The 20,153-nt window shown below is 32.7% G+C and overlaps 2 protein-coding genes across 2 annotated transcripts; both read left to right on the forward strand.

Annotated features, from left to right (window-relative positions):
- Positions 1-218: 218 nt before the first annotated feature.
- Positions 219-644, forward strand: LOC142616385 (uncharacterized). Its single transcript, XM_075789248.1, has one exon. The coding sequence runs from the start codon at positions 219-221 to the stop codon at positions 642-644; it is 426 nt and encodes a 141-aa protein (XP_075645363.1).
- Positions 645-14,276: 13,632 nt separating this feature from the next.
- Positions 14,277-19,850, forward strand: LOC142614913 (protein NUCLEAR FUSION DEFECTIVE 4-like). The gene is made up of 3 exons (XM_075787547.1): positions 14,277-14,844; positions 17,965-18,851; positions 19,141-19,850. Exons 1-3 carry the CDS (start codon positions 14,536-14,538, stop codon positions 19,604-19,606), a joined length of 1,662 nt encoding a protein of 553 aa, XP_075643662.1. The 5' UTR covers positions 14,277-14,535; the 3' UTR covers positions 19,607-19,850.
- Positions 19,851-20,153: the final 303 nt, after the last annotated feature.

The raw sequence follows: 20,153 nt of genomic DNA on the forward strand, positions 1-20,153 counted from the left end.
GTACTTATTCGAGGAGATAAATGGTTACCGGACCAACACTCTAGCCATGTGATATTGCCAATAAAAAATTTCCCCAGCAACACTCGGGTGTGTGCGCTAATTGATGAGGAAACTGGGAGTTGGATGGAAGACAGAGTTATCGAAGAGTTTCTGCCTCATGAAGCAAGATCCATACTCAGTTTAACTCTGAGTTCAACTCATGCCGAGGACTCCTTTATATGGACAGGGACAAAAAATGGATGCTATTCCGCAAAGTCTGCATATTGTCTCCTATCGGAGGTATAAATTTACCATCGTCTGTGGAAGAACTAGAAGCGTTGGCTTGTCAAAGGGCCATTTCATTTGCAATTGAGGTAGGCCTCCATGATGTGATCTTTGAAGGAGACTCTAGAACGATATACAATCTCCTCACTTCCAACGTGCCTTGCTTGGCCCCATTTGGACATATAATTGATGACTCAAGGATCTTGGCATCAAACTTGAGAAATGCTTCCTTCTCACATGTCAAGCGTGATGGTAATGCAGTAGCAGACAAACTCGCTAAACTAGCGAAACATTTGTATGAACCTCAAATTTGGTTAGAAGACATCCATGGCAATGCAACCAATCTTGTAATCCTTGACAGAAATTTTCTGCTTTATTAATAAAAGTATTATGACTGTTTTCTCAACCAAAAAAAAAATGCACAGTCATAATATTTTTGTTTCTTTATTTTCCGCCTAATAGTTCCCTAAGAATAAAGCCTAGAGAATACACCATACATATAACCATAAAGGGTGAAAAGTTAACTTGGAAAGGACACCACCTAGACGGCTAGACCCACCTTCTATTCGTTTTTTTTTTCTTTTAATCTCCTGCCACCTGCCACCCCTAGTAGTCTTTAGAGACGAGGACAAAACTAGAAAAATGTACTATATTTTACAAAATCAAAGCACTTGGACACTAGCTTTTACGAATACACCATTCTTCCCTTTTATGGTAAACTTTGATAGTTGTTAGAGCATCTACATCAATTGGTAGATAGTCATGTATAATATAAAAATTTTTCAATTTTACACATTTTGAGCAAAAAATCTCCTACATCAGTGGAGATAAAACTGTGTAAAATCTTGCAAAACCATCCACGAGCTACAATAACCGTGTAAATACACACGGCTATTGTAGCTCGTTTATACAATATTTTATCATTTTCACGTTCGCTCATTTTTTTCTCTCTCTGATCCGTGCTTAACAAACTCAATTCTCTCATCTTTTTCTCAACACAGAATATACACAGAGATACACTTTGCTCCAAAAAAAAAAAAAAACATAAACATACACAAACACAGATCGGTGTTTGACTGGTCGGAGCTCGTGGGTCTTGCCATGGATTGGAGCTCGCGGATCGAGGATCGGAGCTCGCGGATCGCCGATCGGAGCTCGCGAATCGTGATTGGAGTTCGCGGATCGCGGATCGGAGAGGGAGAGGTGATCTGAGCTTGTGATCGGAGAGGGAGAGGTGATCTGAGCTTGTGATCAGAGAGGGAGAGCTGATCTAAGCTCGTGATCGGAGAGGGAGCTAATCGAGAGGGAGAGGGAGAGTTGATCGAGAGGCAGAGGGAGAGGGAGAGGGAGAGTTGGAGAGATGGGTATAGAGAGAGAGAGCAAAAATAAAAAATGAGTAGGGAGAGAGAGAGCGCGCTAATTATATCAGGTAGTTGGGAAAATAATAAAAAATTAAAGAAAATTGATTATTTAATTAAAAAGGGTGGTAGGATAGATGAACTGATGTGGGTGTTTTGTAAAATTGGATGTGTAAAATAGAAAAAAGTGGGTTTTTAGTGTAAAAGTGGATGTGTAAAATGAAAGAACTGATGTGGATGCTCTTAGACTTCTATATCACACCATGACTTTTCATTTTCACCAAATCACAATTCCGTACAACTTTTTAAGGCAGAAACTTGTGGAGAGCCGGACTCACCATGCCTAACCTTCTGCAACTTTCATCTACACTTACATGCGTGACACAACAGTGGGCATAGGAAAACAAATCAGAAACCCATATAGAAAAATCTGCAGGTACCTAGCATCCAAATTACCGAAAATATAAATCTAAATTATTTTTTGTTTTCATCATAAACCTTATTGAATATTTAAATAGTCACACTACTAGTAAAAAATACACATAAAAATATTCTTATTTCATATAAAACTTAAATTTGACGAAAGATGAGATTTTTTAGGCTTTTACCTTAAGTGTGCTATCAATCTTTCTCTAGTTGAACAAACTCAGATGTCCACCTTCAAAAATATCTATTGTTATACATTGACTTAATTAGCTTATATATAACTAGGGTTTCAACTTAATTTTCTAAAAATTCCCTTAATAATATTAATTATAAAATTAACCCCACAAAAAGATTTACTTAAATACCCCACCTTTAAAGTCTCTCTATTTTTCTTTTTTCTTCTCTCTCTCTCTCTCTCTCTCTCTCCTCTTTGGGTATTACATTCTCCCCCACTTATAAGAATTCAGTCCTTTGAATTCACCCCAAGTTGAATCAATTTATCACGCTTTCACTACGAAACTCTAATGCCACAATTGTATCAATCTGTACAATTTTTTTACTCATCCTCAAAGTTTAAGAGTAACTAAACTACGAAAATTCCCTTTCATATAACTGTCACTACGACCCAAAAACTCTGAAAGTTACGTCCATAGTGAATGAAATCTTCAAAACCTACCTATTCAAATAAATCTAGTAACAAATGATATTTCTTCTATAAATAATCTCTGATAATTCTGAACAATAAAGGAGCCTTTAGGGTTATGATGAAAGGAAATCCACAATCAAAGTTTACCGTAAATCAGTATGCTTTAACATCCCATTGAGTTGTATATTTGCTTCCACTTAAATATAAGTTCAAAACTATTTCACAACAAATGTGTAGAATTTTCCGTCCTTAAAATTGTAAAATAGAAATTTCTCCAGTCTCCATAAAAATCAATTGAGCATTGATATAGTGTCTATCATAGAATGTCTATCTTAATCACATAACTTATTTTTGTGATTAAGCAAAATTCTATTCACCTTTAACCTCTAGATGATGTTTGGGCTAAACTCATTGAAGAGTTGAGTTCCTCGTGAATATACCGCTTATTATGAAATCATAATCTCTAAATGTACATTTGCTAGAAGCGAATTCCATGAAATATCTCAAACCCCCCCCCCCCCCTTTTTTTTCCTTTCTTTAACTTACAGATAATAATGTCCCAGCAGCCTAGAACTAGAGTACCACAATTGACTATGCAGCTTTATGATTATTGACCACCTACCAATATAAACAAGGGTACCACAATTGACTATAATTCAAATTGTAAGTCTTTCAAAATAAACTTTCTTGCCATCCCAAATCCTTCAATATCCAATCAAAATATGGTTCACCAGTCCAATTCAATAATTCCATTAACGTTTGTTCTACCCACTTCATCTTCTATTGAGCCAATCCATGAACTATCATCAACTAAAATCACAGAATTACTATTCTAGCATCAAGACTTATCCCCCAAAATATTAGGCAATTTTTCAGTTGGTATATAATCAATATTTTATCATATATACAATGCATCTTATAAGAGCACTATAAAGGTGAATTATATGAAAGTTAAGCTCAAATAACTTTCAAGCTAAAAACGATCAAAATATGAGAAAATACAAATATGAAAGAATTTAATAAACATAAACATATGTTTATTACAACTTTTTTTTGGTTGAAAAATTAATTATGAAAGAATTAAAATAATAATTATTATGTATAGACATAACAAACATTATCTGTTTGAACTTTTAACTTAGTATATTTTTTAAAATCATAATAATTAGTTAAAAAATCAAAATCATTTGTATTATTTTGATATTTTTAGGACATGACCTATCGTTATTTAAGACAATACTCTATATAGAAGGTTGTTTAGGATGCTGCTACATTTCTATCCAAACTCCAAAGTTAGGGACCAAGACAACCCTTTTATTAGTGGTAGTATTGGTATTGAATACCTATTCACACTATGTTGCTTCTTGGTACTGTACTTTCTTCATTTTTGTTTGTTTATTTATATATAAAAAAAAATCTCTATTTTTTTTTACTTTATATATATATATATATATATATATATATATATATTTGGACTTATCTTTGAAATATTTCATCCAAACTGAATGATTAGAAATGAGTCATTACGTGTCCAATGGCCCTTGCTTCATTATGATTTGAAATCATTGCATGTTGATAAGTTTTTAAGATTTAATATGATTTTTATATATATCAAATGTTCGAACTCCTTGATTCATTATGATTTGAAAATATATTGAATGCTTAAACTCCCTTGTAGCAATGCAGTTGAAGTATTTGCTCAATCACTTAGTGTGGGCGCAAGCAACCCGCAATGAGCTTTTTCTTAGGGTTTTCCCAAAAGATTGTCGAAAGTACGCCTTGGCTTACGGTGGACCATGGCAGAGGGTGTAAATAGAGCCGTCACCTAGATTAGGTCTAGGAAACATGAATATAGCACTGTTGTGAAAGGACTGATCTTTACCAAAGCACATGTCCGGAGTTTAGGTATGGAGATGGGAAGGTGTTAGGCACCCAACCCCACCCAACCCATAGGTCGGCATCCACTCATTGTGTTCCAAATCTTAATCTCATTAAAAGGTCTTTTAACATGTTATTTTAATTCACACACACTCTAACATGCATCTAAAGCAAACAAACATGGCATATCATCCCTAAGCCTAGCACTTACTTATCACGACATTACACATGCCTTACAAGGGCAGCAACATCACAAGGCAAATTGACCAAGCATATTCAAGCATTCAAGGAAAGGCATTCAACCAAGCATACAATCTAATATTTAAACAACTCGTATTTAAACAAACAAATGCATGTTCATGTGATCTATGCATGACTTATCTCAATGCAATAAAACACTAATGCCTCAATGTATGTTCATGTTTATATGCATGTCCATTTATTCAACCAAGGATACAAACCCTAATCAAGATCTAAACCAAGAATGAAACAAAACAAGTTAAAGCAAACAAACAGAGACTCAAAGAAAGAAAGACATGTTAAATAGAGGCTAAAAAAATGAAAGAAAGCAAATAAAACAGAAGATGAGTCAATTAGGGTTTCAAGGCACGAGTATGCGTGCGCATCCCATGGCTAGAAACTTAAACCTAGCAACTCCAAATAGAAAACAATGGAAAACAAGAAAACTACCAACCTATCATGCTTCTAATACAAACACAAGGTAAACCTAAACTAACACAACATATTAAAGTACATAAAACATTTAAAAATAATAATAAAAGGAAGAAAAAGTGAAGAGCCAAAGTTAGAACCTTTACCTCAACACAAGAACTCTCTAGAACTTGATTTGATCATTCCCCTCAATCAATCTAATCAACAAAAAAACTAGTAGGTTAGTAAGCTTTAGAACTCAAAAGATCAAGATTAAAATAGGTCTCAACCAAGTAAAACTTGACTTAAGGATGTTTTGTGAAAAACTCTCTCTTTGATTCACTATTTTCTAGTGAATCGTGCGTATATTCGCATCCCTTTGAAAAAGTGCCTTTTATGGCTTTATGTGGTGGTAAAATAAGGGTGTGGGGTGGCTACCAGACGATGTGGGATTCATTTCATACAGATTTAAATGCAAAAAGTTTTCCTTTCATATAATTCTATAACCTTAGCCATGTGCGCATACGCGTGTATGCGTATGCACACTTAGGGTTTCCTACATCTTTTTTTTTTTCTTTCCAAAAATAGGTTTATTCTTCAAAAAATAAGTTATATTTTCCATAAATAATTCCTCAAGTCAAGATTTTATCAGATTTGGCCTAAATTAACCTTGGGCCTCAAAGTAATTTCGTCGTTGGGGAATGGGGGCCTGAGTCTAAAGGGTACAAAATGAGGTATCTACACTCAAATTTAATTCACTCTTCATATTTTTTGAGTACTTTATTGTTTTTAATTCCAATTAGGCAAGTTGGCTCTCTACCCTAATTGAGTTAAAAATAATCAAAGTTCATTTGATAAAATATTAGGTTGATCTTTGAATCCTAGGCTTTTTCTCCATTGTTTCTTTCTCAAATTTATTATGTTATTTGCAACTGTAGTTTCAATATCATCTTGCTCTATCATTAGGTGGAAAAACAACCAATGATAGAGGTTTCTACGTTCGTGTCAATCATTCCCTATATATGGATTGGCCTTAGACTCATTGAGATATTATTACTTGCAAATAATCTACACTTAGGTATGCCTTGTTTTAATTGTAGCAGTTAGAAATTTCAAGATCTCAAAATTAAGCCCTTACATCTCATTTCTTGGGGTTAAATCCTTGTTACCAAAATCTCGAAACTAAACCCAAAGTGCTTAAAATTCACGTTTCTAGCGATTAAAGCCCTCTTTGTTAGAATTCTAAAGATCTTGGAAAAATGAATCCTAAAACTTAGAATTCCGAAATATTTTGGATTTCAACACCTACTGCTTAGAATTTCAAATATATCAAAATTCAATCCTTACAATTTAAAAATTCGAAAAATCCTAAAATTAAATTTCAACTGCTTAGAATTCCAAAGATATCAAAATTCAATTCCTAAGGCTTAGCAACACTGAGATATCTAATTTAAACCTCTAAAGCTTATAATTCCCATTTCTCGAGATTAATCTACTCAAGGTTGGAATTCTCACTATTTCATAATTGAACCCTAGTGCATTGAATTCCAATTTTGGGATTAAACCCCTTCTTCGTTCAGATTCTAGGATCTTGAAATTCAACCTTAGTGCTTGGAATTCCAAATTCTTCGGGATTATACCCTTTTTTCTTAGAATTCCTTAAGATCGCGAAATAAAACACCTACTGCTTAGAATTCCCATTTCTTGAGTTTAAATGCATCTTGTTAGAATTCCAAAGAACTTGAAATTCAACACCCAGTGCTAAGAATTTTAAAGATCTCATAATTAAACCCTAGGAAGCACTGACGCGGCTGGGAGGGTGCCACATCGGAGTCCGATGCAGCTGCCCGCGCGTTGGTGCCGGGTTTGAGTTTTTTTTTTTTGTTACCGGATTCGCACCAATTCGGGCTGAATCGGATCGCATCGGCCGAATATCGGTGTATTTCGGCCGGAAAAAGGAAATCAGCCGATAAGGAAAAAAAAAAAAAAAAAACTTAAACTGAAAATACCAGTGAACTGGACTGGATATTGATACACTGTCGCCGGTGGACTGAAATCGTATCTTTGCTTCTTCTTCTTCTTCGCTTGGTCTTCTTGCAGAGTTGTTCTTTGCTGGAGTACTGAGTTGTTTTGTTCTATTACAGTACTGTTTCTTCTTCTTTTTTTCTTTTTTCTTTTTTGGAAGAATTCTGTTTCTTTTTTTTTTTTATAAGAACAACTTAAAAGGCTTTTTTTTTTTTTTTTTTTTTGTGCCTCTCTAACCAAAACATGAGAGACGCAGCTTTCTCTTTTCTTTTTTTTTTTTCAATGGGAAGCTACACCTATTTTAATAGCTGCTACATATATCCTTTATTTTGTTTATGAGTTGACCAAATACGTGAGCCACTAAACCACATTTTAAAATATATATATATATATATATATATATATATATTTATGAGAAGCCTTATCTATTTTAATACTTCTGTCAATAATTCAAGTATCAAAAACTTTTGTGTACTTATTACTATCTATTTATTTTTCTATTATTATTATTATTATTATTATTATTATTATTATTATTATTATTATTATTATTATTATATGAGTTTTCTATTATTATTATATAAAAAAGCTTGCTTAGCAATATATAAATAAAAATATTTTTAATAATTTTTTAATCACTGCACCCCGCCGCATCCTATTTTTTCAAAAATTGCTGAGTCCCGCACCCATACCCAAATCTGGAAACGCACCCATGCTTCATAAATTAAACCCCTAGTGCTTAGAATTCCATTTCTTGGGATTAAACTCCTCATTATTAGAATTTCAAAGATCTTGGAATTCAATTCCTAATGATTAGAATTTTCCACCGCGCACCCTTGGTGCGATGGTCACTCCACAAGTATAAATGCTTATGGGGTGTGGGGGGCAAGGGCCGGGGTTCAAGTCTCCAGGAGAGAGCTTCACACACATACACACTTAGATTAGGCTAGAGTAGAAATTCTATCTTGTATATATAAAAAAAAATGATTAGAATTTTCAAGATCTTGGAATTCAACCCCTCATGTAAAATTTTGACGAAATTGTATATGTATAATATGTGAACAGAGAATTATAATTAAATGTGATCAATATATATATATATATATATATATATATATATAGAGAGAGAGAGAGAGAGAGAGAGAGAGAGGTTTTAGTAGTAAATGAATAGTTCATTTTTAATAAAATCTCTTTATGAGTTTGTTATTAGAAATGGAGAATGATCACGTGAGCACGATCGTGACCCCAGAGGGCTTGAAAATTTTGGTGAAGATCATATTCTTGAACACATTACCATCATCACTAGTAGGCGGTAATGAATATGAAATTCAACTCGGAACAAAAGAGTGTTGGCTTGTGTGATAATCAGGGTGGTCGATACCGTACTGGTACCGGTACACTTCTATTATATATCGGGAAAAATACCGGCCGTACCAACCGCGTACCGGCCATACCGGCCAATTTCAGGCAATACCGGCCGGTACGCTCGGTACCGGCCGGTATAGAAAAAAGCTTTTTTTTTTTTTTAGTTTTGTAATTTTTGAATTTTTGTAAGGATATAATGGTAACTTATTTACATTAACTTATTAGTATTATTTGTTTTCTTAGTATGCAATGAACAACTAAGCTCTCTATTTTTTATATTGTGTTTTTTTTTTTCTTTTTAATTGATAGTAAAGTATAAAACTATGAATAATTTGTTCCGAATTGAGGTAATGTTTTATGATAAACTTTTATATTTACTATAATATAAGTGAAATATTATATGCTTATAAACATGGTTCTAGAGATTTTGGTGTGTGTATATATAATAGCGGTAAACCCGAAACGGTACACCGGTATTGACCGGTATCCGAAATATATCGTACCGGTGGCCAAACCGGTACAGCCTCCGGTACGGTATTGACTTCCTTGGTGATAATTAAGAGCAGCAAATTGCTTCAAGACAAGGACAGGGCTACATTTGGGCTTTGGGGGGCAATATGATTATGTTTTTGGTCTAAACCTCAGCCCCTGAACTAGAAATCCTGACTCCATCCCTGCTTAAAGACCAACATGCAACGTAATAAGCTTAATTTTCACACCAACAATTTTGTTGAAGATCAAAAGGACCATATTATCTGGTGGGTAACTAAAATGATTTTCTCCTCTACCGAATTCTTGATCGGAACCATTATCAGTATATTTTGTAGGCAACAAAAATAAATATTCTAAGAAAATTACTCATTCTACACACACACACACACACACACACACACACACAAAATTCAATTTGAAGGAAGGGGGATATCATATATCATATATTATATAATAAAAGTTGGGCTTAGAAGCCGTGGTTGTGCCAAGCAGTTTCACTAAATTGTAGAAATTTTATTAGATTTTTTATAAAAAATAGATATAATTTTTTTTTTCTTATCTTCTTCTCCTATAATAATATTACTACACGTAAAAAGAAAACATCAAATATAAAATAAATAAAAAAACATATAATACTACACTTAAAAAGAAAACAGCAACCTAAGGTAGTACACTTAAAAAATATCTTTTATAAAATTTTATTCAACTAACATTAGACTATTTTTTTTTCATCAAATTGAATGGTTTTGTGTATTTTTTTTGTCTATTGCTTAACCTAATTTACTTAAGTTGTATTTTATTTATATGGTTGTTGTTTGAGAATCAATCATTAAATATGTTTCATCCTTTCAATTTTGATTTAGATAACAATCTTCTTTTTAGCTTATTATTAAGCATGTCTTGATATAAATTTGATGTTAAATTGTTCATAACAAGTTGAGTTTTTTTATCAACCATTAAATTATCTAAGCCCAACTATACGAGGAACAACAAAGAGATTAATAAAGAAAACTTAAATAATATTGTAAAAGCCACCTTCTTAAAAGGAATCACGTGCAATATGAAAATTCATTAATGCGATGATTCTCAAATACCACTTCCAAAAACTAAATAGATAATTCTAAGACTCACAAATAAATAAAAACTAAATAAATAGATAATACTAAGACACACTTATTTATTTTTTATTAAATAGTTGAACAATGCTGAAATAACAAGAGTTGCAAGATCAAAACAAAGATCGATTATGAATTTACAGTAGTGTACAAAGAGGTGTTCAACAATCTCCCAAAAGATACAAAATTCTCATTAGAACACAGTTGGTTACAAAATAATAATTTTTTATTTAGGTGTTATCATTTTATATTTGATAGTTTTTATAACAATACAATTTATTCATTTTGTTATTATAATAATTATTTATTTCGTTATTGTTTATCATATAAAATTTATATTATATTAGTTTATAATAAATCGCAGGGTTCTTTAACTAGTATATATAAAAGCGAACTCTAACTTCTCAAACCTCAAGTTATGCCAAAAACTAGAGATTAAAACTAATGAGAACCAAACTGTAGGTTCTAGACTTCTAGGAAACCTAAGGGAAATTTGTCATTTTCTATAATAATAACAATAATAATCAAAATTTGCCTTTATGAATCCTAAATTCTTCACACACAGAGAAAAAAAAAATTACGTATGATAATTGGATTAATGGCACAACTTTTTTTTAATGCCAACTTTCTCAAAAGATTAAATTGGTCACGAAACAAATTTAAGAGTATTCACATTAGCTTGTGCAAAAATTACTGTTTATTTTAGTATAAGAACCAACTTTTTCTATTTTATATACCTACTTTTCAAAATATCATACATTAAATTATCTATTTTACACTACACTCATTAAAATATCAAATTTTCTTGATTTTTAAAATTGTTTCTTTTTCTTCACACACAGTAACCACCATCCACTTTTTTCCATTATACATGAACTGATTTGAGTTATTTTTAAGCAAAATTAGTTGTGTAAATTCTACACATTTTCTACTATACATGGATTGAAGTAAATGCTCTAAATACCATGACAATTTATTGATCGTCCAAAAACTTAATTTTAAACTACAAGGAAATAATTATTTATAATAATCATTTAATTGTAATTCTATCATTCTTCCAACGATGAATGGGATTCAAATTCAAGAGAGTCCAGCAATGCATCTTATCCACAAAGATATGGCAATAGCATAAATTAACCATCTAGTATACTTGTTTCGGGAAAAGAAGCAGCATGGCATGGGCCCATGGCACCGCACCCATACGGCCGTACTTTATGAAATTAAGGACCCAGAAGACAGAAAAGGATAGCGAGACGAGAAGATGGGTAGAACTAAATTTCTTAGCTCAAAAAGGTCAGTCATTCGTATATTACTTTATTGTTTAGTTGAAATGCCGCTGCCAACACTTAAGCATGACACTATCCACTCAAATATTCATTACTAAGAAAGTTAGTTATAATCTCATATCCTTTGGGTGCGAGGCTCTGTAGCTCATAACAAGCCACCAAAAATTTTACAAAAACAAATTGTTTAATATTATGTTTCTAGGTAATCATTTCTTTTTTGAAACCATATTTTTTTGGTAGAGTGATGATTTTTTTTTTTTATCATCAGCTCAAGATATTAATTAATTTTTTTGTTTAAGCGAAATTCGAATCCCAATTATTTTGTTCAACAATAAGAGATTTCATCAATTTAGCTAATGAGTATTCATGTTTTCAGGACCACGTTGATTCACCAATTCCAAATGTTTTTAATACATTTTGTACTTTAATTTATTAATTATAGCAGTACACATGAAGTACATGATGCGAACCTCAATCGACACGCTTTGAGACCCAACAAAAATATTAGAATACTTGCCCAAGAAAGCTAAAATTCAAAGTTTTGATAGAAATCCTGACCCAACGTTTTTAATCGAAACGCGAACCAAAGGTATAAGTTGACATTGACTCAATGATTATAAAGAATCACGAACCGAAGGTATAAAGTTTGAACGCCACAAGGAAGAATCCCTGATAAGTTCACAGTTCTTGAAGAACCAAAAGAAGAGCAAAACCTCACATTTTCTGATTTTTATTCAATAATATATTATATAAAAAACGTTTACAAACTTAAGAGCCTATTTAATGGCTCCATAAAACTTGACAGACAAGAAAACATATTCTAAAATAACTCCTAATCGATACCTAACCATATCAGGAATCAAATTTGACCTAAAAAGCATTAAATACACCTAAAAACAAGGAAATAAATCACCTAAACTTAAAATAACGTTTTTACATAAAAATACCAAAAATAATAAATTACAATAAATAAACAGTAAATTGTGTCCTACATCAGACCCCTCCACTTGAAACAAACTCGTCCTCGAGTTCATCTTTGAAATCTGAAATCTTTCACTCCAAATAAACAAATACTTTGAATGCTTTAATGACTTGATCCAGTTGTGAAACTTGAATCCTTCATAAAGTGTAACAGAAAATTTCTTCTCATCTACTTTCAATTTATTCGCAACATCAATCAACAAAGGGTTGATAATAAAATTAAAATTTTCTACTCCAAGAAAATCAACATATTGTATAGTCATCTTTAACAAATCAACTGAGACTTGAGGATTGTGAGTTGTGAACTCATCCTCATATTTGACCTCAATTGAATCTTCCACAATGTTCTCAATAATTACCATCTCTTTTTTTTTTTCAAGTTTTTTTTTCACTTTTTTTTTTTGGATGATAACAGGAAACAAAAGAAAAAGGGATAGAAAACTGATTTTAGAACCTGTGCTCTAATACCAAATGATGCGAACCTCAATCGACACACTTTGAGACCCAACAAACAATATTGGAATATGATGCGAACCTCAATCGACACGTTTTGAGACCCAACAAAAATATTGGAATACTTGCCCAAGAAAGTTAAAATTCAAATTTTTGATAGAAACCCTGACCCAACGTTTTTAATCGAAACGCGAACCAAAGGTATAAGTTGACCTTGACTCAATGATTATAAAGAATCACGAACCGAAGGTATAAAGTTTGAATGCCACAAGGAAGAATCCCTGATAAGTTCACAGTTCTTGAAGAACCAAAAGAAGAGCAAAACCTCACATTTTCTGATTTTTATTCAATAATATATTATATAAAAAACGTTTACAGACTTAAGAGCCTATTTAAGGGCTCCATAAAACTTGACAGACAAGAAAACATATTCTAAAATAACTCCTAATTAATACCTAACCATATCAGGAATCAAATTTAACCTAAAAAACATTAAATGCACCTAAAAACAAGGAAATAAATCACTTAAACCTAAAATAACGTTTTTACATAAAAATACCAAAAATAATAAATTACAATAAATAAACAGTAAATTGTGTCCTACATCAGTATATCATGCCTTTAAAATCCTTATTTTCTCCTTGGGTGAAACTGAAATCAATGGACTTAAAAATTAAGGTTGCGTTTGGGATTTGAGAAAAAATTAGTTTATTTTATTTTTAAGCTTATTTTTGCTCTTAAAGTGGGTTTCATTGTACTGTTAAGTAGGTTTCATTGCTCCAAAAGTAAGCTTTTAGCTTCTTCTTTTTTTTTCATACTTTCAGCAAAAACTTTATAGTTTCAACAAAATAAGCAATTTCCAAAACTTATAGTTTTCTTCTTTTTTTTTCTTTTTTTTTTTTGTTGATAATTGTATAACATAAAGTCAAGTACATATGTATACCCCATAAATTTGTATCTTAAAATGTGTTAACAAGTAGAACTGTCAAGAATTTTGCAGTTCAACTGATACCTCTTGCTCTTCTAGTATTTTCGACCTAAATCCCTACTCCCAACTATATATTGAATTTAAAAAATAAAAAATAAAAAAGTAATTTCAATAAATCATGAGAACTTCTATAAAATAATTCAGGATAATGATTGAATTGGGAATTTGGAATCACCCTTTAGAGTCATTTTGTATTTAGTATAAATGTATATGATTATGATATAAAAAAACCTATCTTTCAACTTAAAATATATGTAGTTAGATGCACAACTAAATTTAGCCTCTAGGCACGTCCTCATCAACCAGTAAAAAGAAACTCCTTAACCAATATGACCCACCTTGATAGTTGATACCCGTCATGCCCACAAATTCCTTCCTTGTATATAACAAATACAGCCCAGAGAAACTCATGCAACCCTCCTTCCATAACAATCTAAACCCATTTTTTCCTTATATAAGCAATTGAACCTTCAATTCCTTCTTCTTAATATCTTCCTAAACCCTCTTCTCTTTTATTAGTACTTTTGTTCCTTGTCTCAACTCTGAAGAATTCAAGAAAAAGAGTGTTATTGTGTAGCTAGACAAACTAGCTAGACAAAAAAACACAATGGCGGGACAATCAAGAAAATGGATGATACTTGTGGCAACAACATGGATACAAGCATTTACAGGGACAAACTTCGACTTCTCATCATACTCCTCTGATCTCAAAACAGTGCTTGAGATAACTCAGGTTCAGCTAAACTACTTGTCTGTTGCTTCTGATATGGGAAAGGCATTTGGGTGGTGTTCTGGTGTGTGTCTTATGTATTTGCCATTGTGGGTTGTCATGTTCATGGCTTCATTTATGGGACTCTTTGGCTATGGCCTCCAGTGGCTTGTCATTCAGAGAATCATCACTTTGCCTTATTTCCTGGTAATTGTTACTACTTCTTTCTTTAATTCTCTCCTTTTATTTATTGATTGTGTCAAGGGAAAATGCAAGAACTTAGGAAAGAAACTAATTGCCAAGATGTTTTTTTTTTTTTTACTTTTAATTTGTTAAATTATTATCTCTTTTTTGATTCATTATTCATAAGTGGGTTTTGAACATTTTATGCTTTCTTTTTCATTGAGTTTCTTTTGCTAATTAAGTACTATTTTAATTTTAACTTTACATTCATTTTTTTGGGAAAAGTCAAAAGTGGGGGTTTTTTTTTTATTATCTAAAAGTGGGGTCTTTATCTCATAAAGAAGAGGGAAAAAGTGTGTGATTAATTTTTATTGTACTGAATTTCAGTTTCCTAATTATATGGAAATTCATTGATATGTTCATTTATAAGTGAACCTCTAGGCTCCACATAAGAACACCATAGCCGCACACACTTGATGATGGACAGTCTATTCCTAATTTAATTGTGATTGAAATTTAGCTAAGCAAAAGAGTTGGTTGTTTATTTTCTTTGGGTTAGGAAAAAAGGGCCAGTTGGTTAATACCTTAATGGTTACTTCAGTGAAAACAAACTAACGTCTCCATCAATTTTTAGTGGTAATTAATGTGAGAAACATTTTCAATCTAATACAAATTTTGGGCCGCTACTGACTTTATCTTTTAGTTGGTCCACCCTCCAATAGTGACTAGTGTTTTTTTCTTTTTTGAAAGCAACAATGACTAGTCGGGAAACCCATTTTTCCAAATTGTTAGAGTTGCTTTGACTTACTAGATTTAATATAAATTATTTTTTTAGAATTTGTTAAGGTGGTAATTTGTCATTTATTTTTATATGGATCTACAATTAATTTTACTTTATTATCTATTATTAATAATTTAATTCTTAAAAATATATATAACTTTATAGTTACAAAAAATATTATAAAAAAGATTGTGGCTATAAATAAAACATAATTTTAACATATCACTCTAGTGTTGCAATGAGGAAAGGATAAATATTGCCTTGTAATATACTAAAAGGCTTTACTTGAACCAGTGAATAACATTCTTCACTAATACTAGTATGTTGCTTGCTGTTTGAACTTTTATTATAAAACAATTAAGAGCTTAGAGAAATATAGAATGATTGGTATTTGGGAAAGCCTTATCCAAACTTGCCCTTCAGTTTCATTTACAAGTAAGTGAAAAACTAAGCCACACATAATCAAGGTAGGGTTGCAGTTGGAGGGTCCTTTTTTCTGGGGGGGAAAAAAAGAAGCATAATGGTTGGGTACCTTGTTATTTATATTTTTGTAATTTTTTTAGTTTCATTTTAAAGTTATCATATAGTATTTTCCTTTCCTAAAGACAAGAGAAATAGAGGAGACCCAAAGATAGAAGTACAACGTTAATTTGATTCAATGGTACGTTTTGGCTGATCTTGTCACATAATAATAATCTATAGGATAAACTCTTTTTTCTTTTATTTTTATAAATAGGATAAAGTATGTCTTAATGTGCTTCTTGGGTCATGAAATTTGTGTACTTAGTAATAAATGTGTCGGTACAGTGAGATCCATTTTGTTGAGTTTAGTGAACTACAATGACTGGTAGGTTCTTCTCAAAAAAATAAATAAATAAATAAATAAGAATGAATGGTAAGTAGCTCCCCCAACAACCTTGCTCTCCCAACAACCTTGCTCTGACTTTACGTTGTAACTTTACAGCAACAATAATTTTTGTTGCAACAAAAATGACTTTACGTTGTAACTCATAACTAATTAATTTAGATTGTTGTTGCATTTGAGATTTTAATAAAAAGTTATTTATTCTAAGTAGCTATACCTCCTCATCTAACTTTCTTTCTTTGAGTAACAGCATATATAGTTCACTTGTGATTCTTTCCTTCAGTCTAAAGACTCTATGCTTGTGACATATATAATGTATTACTATTTCCTAGTAAAATAAACAAATATTAGACTTTTTCTTAAGATTTCTTCTGTCAGCATTTGACAACGGATTTTTCACATTTGAAACTTTACTTTTCAAAAGTTTTGTTAAATTGCAGTAGTTGAGATAAATTAGAGTTTCAATTTAATTAGGTTTAATGTGCTCTAAATGAATTTTGACAAAATTATGTTTAATCTTCTCTAAACAATATTCATCAATAAATTTCAATTTAGAATGAATTTTTTTTTTCTATAAAACATTCTCATGCATTGCACAAATCAGCCAACAACACTTGTTTATAAGGTCATTTGGTAATGTTGTTCTAATATTGTTGTTTGTATTTTTTGAAAATATGTGTGGGTGAAAAAGTACGTAGAAATACGTGTAATTTTGTTTTAAAACTAAAAACATATGTTTAAACACATTACCAAATGGGCCTATGAATTTTTTTTCCCTTTGTCCTTTCATCTTCCCACACGTAGCATCAATCACAATTAATGTTTTTGTCTTTGTATTTACTCACTTGAATCTTATGAATAGTTTTCTCAAAAAAAAAAAAAAACTTATGAATAGTTCAAGGTCTATTTAGGGCCCGTTTGGTATATATGTTTAAAAACTGAAAATTGTTGTTTAAAAACATTTATAAAAATACGTGTAGGTGAGAAAGTGTATAGAAATACGAAAAATGTTGTTTAAAAACTAAAAATAGTTATTTGAAAATACAAACCAAACACCCCTTAGTAGTATCCTACATCAATCCTGATTTTAACTTACACCAGTATGCAGCGTGGGCTCAATGAGCCCATATCGAAGACTCTAATTTTGTTTTTATTTAACAAAAAAAAGAATTATCCAATATCACTTGATGTTCTTTAAAGTAATACTATTTGGGGGGGGGGGGGTGAGAAATAAGTTATGTATCATTATTTCCAAATCTAAAATAATAATTATTATTATTATAACCCAAAACTTGTAAAAACACAAGCATTTATGCGCTTAAATTTAGGATAAAGGGTGACATATTGACAATATTTCAAAAAAATATAATTAAGGGTAAATGAAACTTGGGAGTAGCCATTCTTATTGTGCATGTATTGCTTCAATTAAATTCGTTATTTCCGAATAATCAAGAGCTAATATATTGCAACTAATCGTAACAATGTTAAATCTTGGCAGGTATTTCCTCTATGCTTGATGGCTGGGTGTAGCATTTGTTGGTTCAACACTGTTTGCTACGTATTGTGCATACGAAATTTCCCAGTCAACAGGTCACTAGCGCTGTCCCTCACCATCAGTTTCAATGGTGTAACTGCAGCCATATACACCCTCATTGCCAATGCAATAAACCCCAATGATGACACCATTTACCTCTTCCTAAATGCACTAGTTCCTCTCTTCACGTCGGGCATAGCACTCATCCCTATCCTTCGCCAACCCCCTCTCCAATCACTCACCACCGAAGCCATTCGCCGTGACTCCTTCATTTTCCTTTGCCTCTACATTGTAGCAGTCATCACTGGCCTATATCTCCTCCTACTCAATTCTTTATCTTCTAATGTATCAGTGGCTCGCATTCTTTTCGGAGGGGCTCTTGGTCTTCTAGTCCTTCCCTTGTGTTTGCCCGGAATTGTGTATGCACGTGAGTGGGCACGTCGGAACATCTACCCTGCCTTTCGTTTTGATAACTCAAGCTTCAATTTGATTGACCCTGATGATCTTGAGCTTCATAAAGAACTCATTGGAAGTGAGAGCAATGGCACGAATGGCAATTCTTATACTGCAGTAGACAAAGATGGGTGTTATGGGAAGGTGATGGAGAAAGATAGGTTGACTGTGCTTGGAGAAGAGCACCCGGCTAGGTTGTTGGTACGGCGGTGGGATTTCTGGCTATATTATCTCGCATATTTCTGTGGAGGAACGTTAGGGCTGGTCTATAGCAACAACCTAGGGCAGATTTCACAATCACTTGGATACAGTTCACTTACTAGTTCTCTTGTCACCCTCTACTCCACATGTTCCTTCTTTGGCCGTTTGCTCTCAGCTGCCCCAGATTTCCTTCGCGAGTATGTACTTACCTTAATAATTCTTATTCCTTTAGTGTTTACTATCTTTAGAGTTCACAAGCAAGGGCAAAGAACCATATAGGTACCAGAAAAGGTTAACATGCACTGATTTTGACATTAAGGTTACTGTTTGGACCAAATAGCTCTGATTTTGACATAAACCTCAGCTAGTTATTTGTAGTGATTATAAGGTCCAAAAAATGCCCAAAAAAGAGACCATATGCTTAGGATCTAAGCTTATTCTTAATTAAATGAAGCAAACTGACCTCGAAATTTTTTACAAATGCAGCAAGGTGTATTTTGCAAGGACTGGGTGGCTTGCAGTGGCATTAGTGCCAACACCAATTGCCTTCTTTTTGCTGGCTTCATCAGGCAGTGAGGCAGTATTGCGTGCAGGCACAGGCTTGATAGGGCTGAGCTCCGGGTTTTTGTTTTCAGCAGCTGTGTCAATCACGTCAGAGCTATTTGGTCCAAACAGTGCCGGGGTCAACCACAACATCCTTATCACCAACATACCCATAGGCTCACTCCTCTATGGTCTTCTTGCAGCCCTGGTTTATGATTCCAATGCAGGGGGCTCAGCCCTGTCAAGATTCTTGGGTGAAACAATGGTATGCATGGGTAGGAAATGCTACTTGAAAACATTTATATGGTGGGGTTGCATTTCCTTGTTTGGTGTAGTTTCAAGTTTCTTGCTTTTTCTAAGGACCAAGCTTGCTTACGAACGCTTTGAAAGGAACAGGACTAGAACATAACTCTGCTCTTAGCACTGAAGCTCCTTTTTTGAGAGAAGGGTTGTGCTAAGTTTTTAGATGAATTTAGAGTTTAAAGTGATACAAATAGTGATAGAATCAGATAGAAATTGTAACTAGAAATCTATTTAGTGTGCTATACAGGAACAGGGTATAATTAAAGAAGCTCAAAAAAGAAAAACTCAGATATTGCTACAGATATCTGGATTCTACAGATGATCACTCCTTAATCATGTTTTATATTTTATCTCTTGTTTGGTTGACAGTGGAATCGTGGATATTAGCAATGTAAGCCAAGCCAACTAGTAAACTCACACATGCCTACTTGTAGAGCTGATTTGTACACGCATTCAATAAAAACAGTTCTGATGGCACTGTGGTGGCAACAGTGCTTGGATTAAGGAAGCATTCTCAATTCCACCTGGTTACTTTTACATGGATTTGAAGGGTCAACTGCTTAATTTGTAGACTAGACAAGACAGAAGACTCATATCAGGTTGAGCTACACAAGTTCAAAATGAAATGATGACACTTCATAGCTTGATGCCTT

The sequence above is a fragment of the Castanea sativa genome, chromosome 11 (genome assembly GCF_040712315.1).
Source record: "Castanea sativa cultivar Marrone di Chiusa Pesio chromosome 11, ASM4071231v1".
Taxonomy (NCBI): Eukaryota; Viridiplantae; Streptophyta; class Magnoliopsida; order Fagales; family Fagaceae; genus Castanea; species Castanea sativa.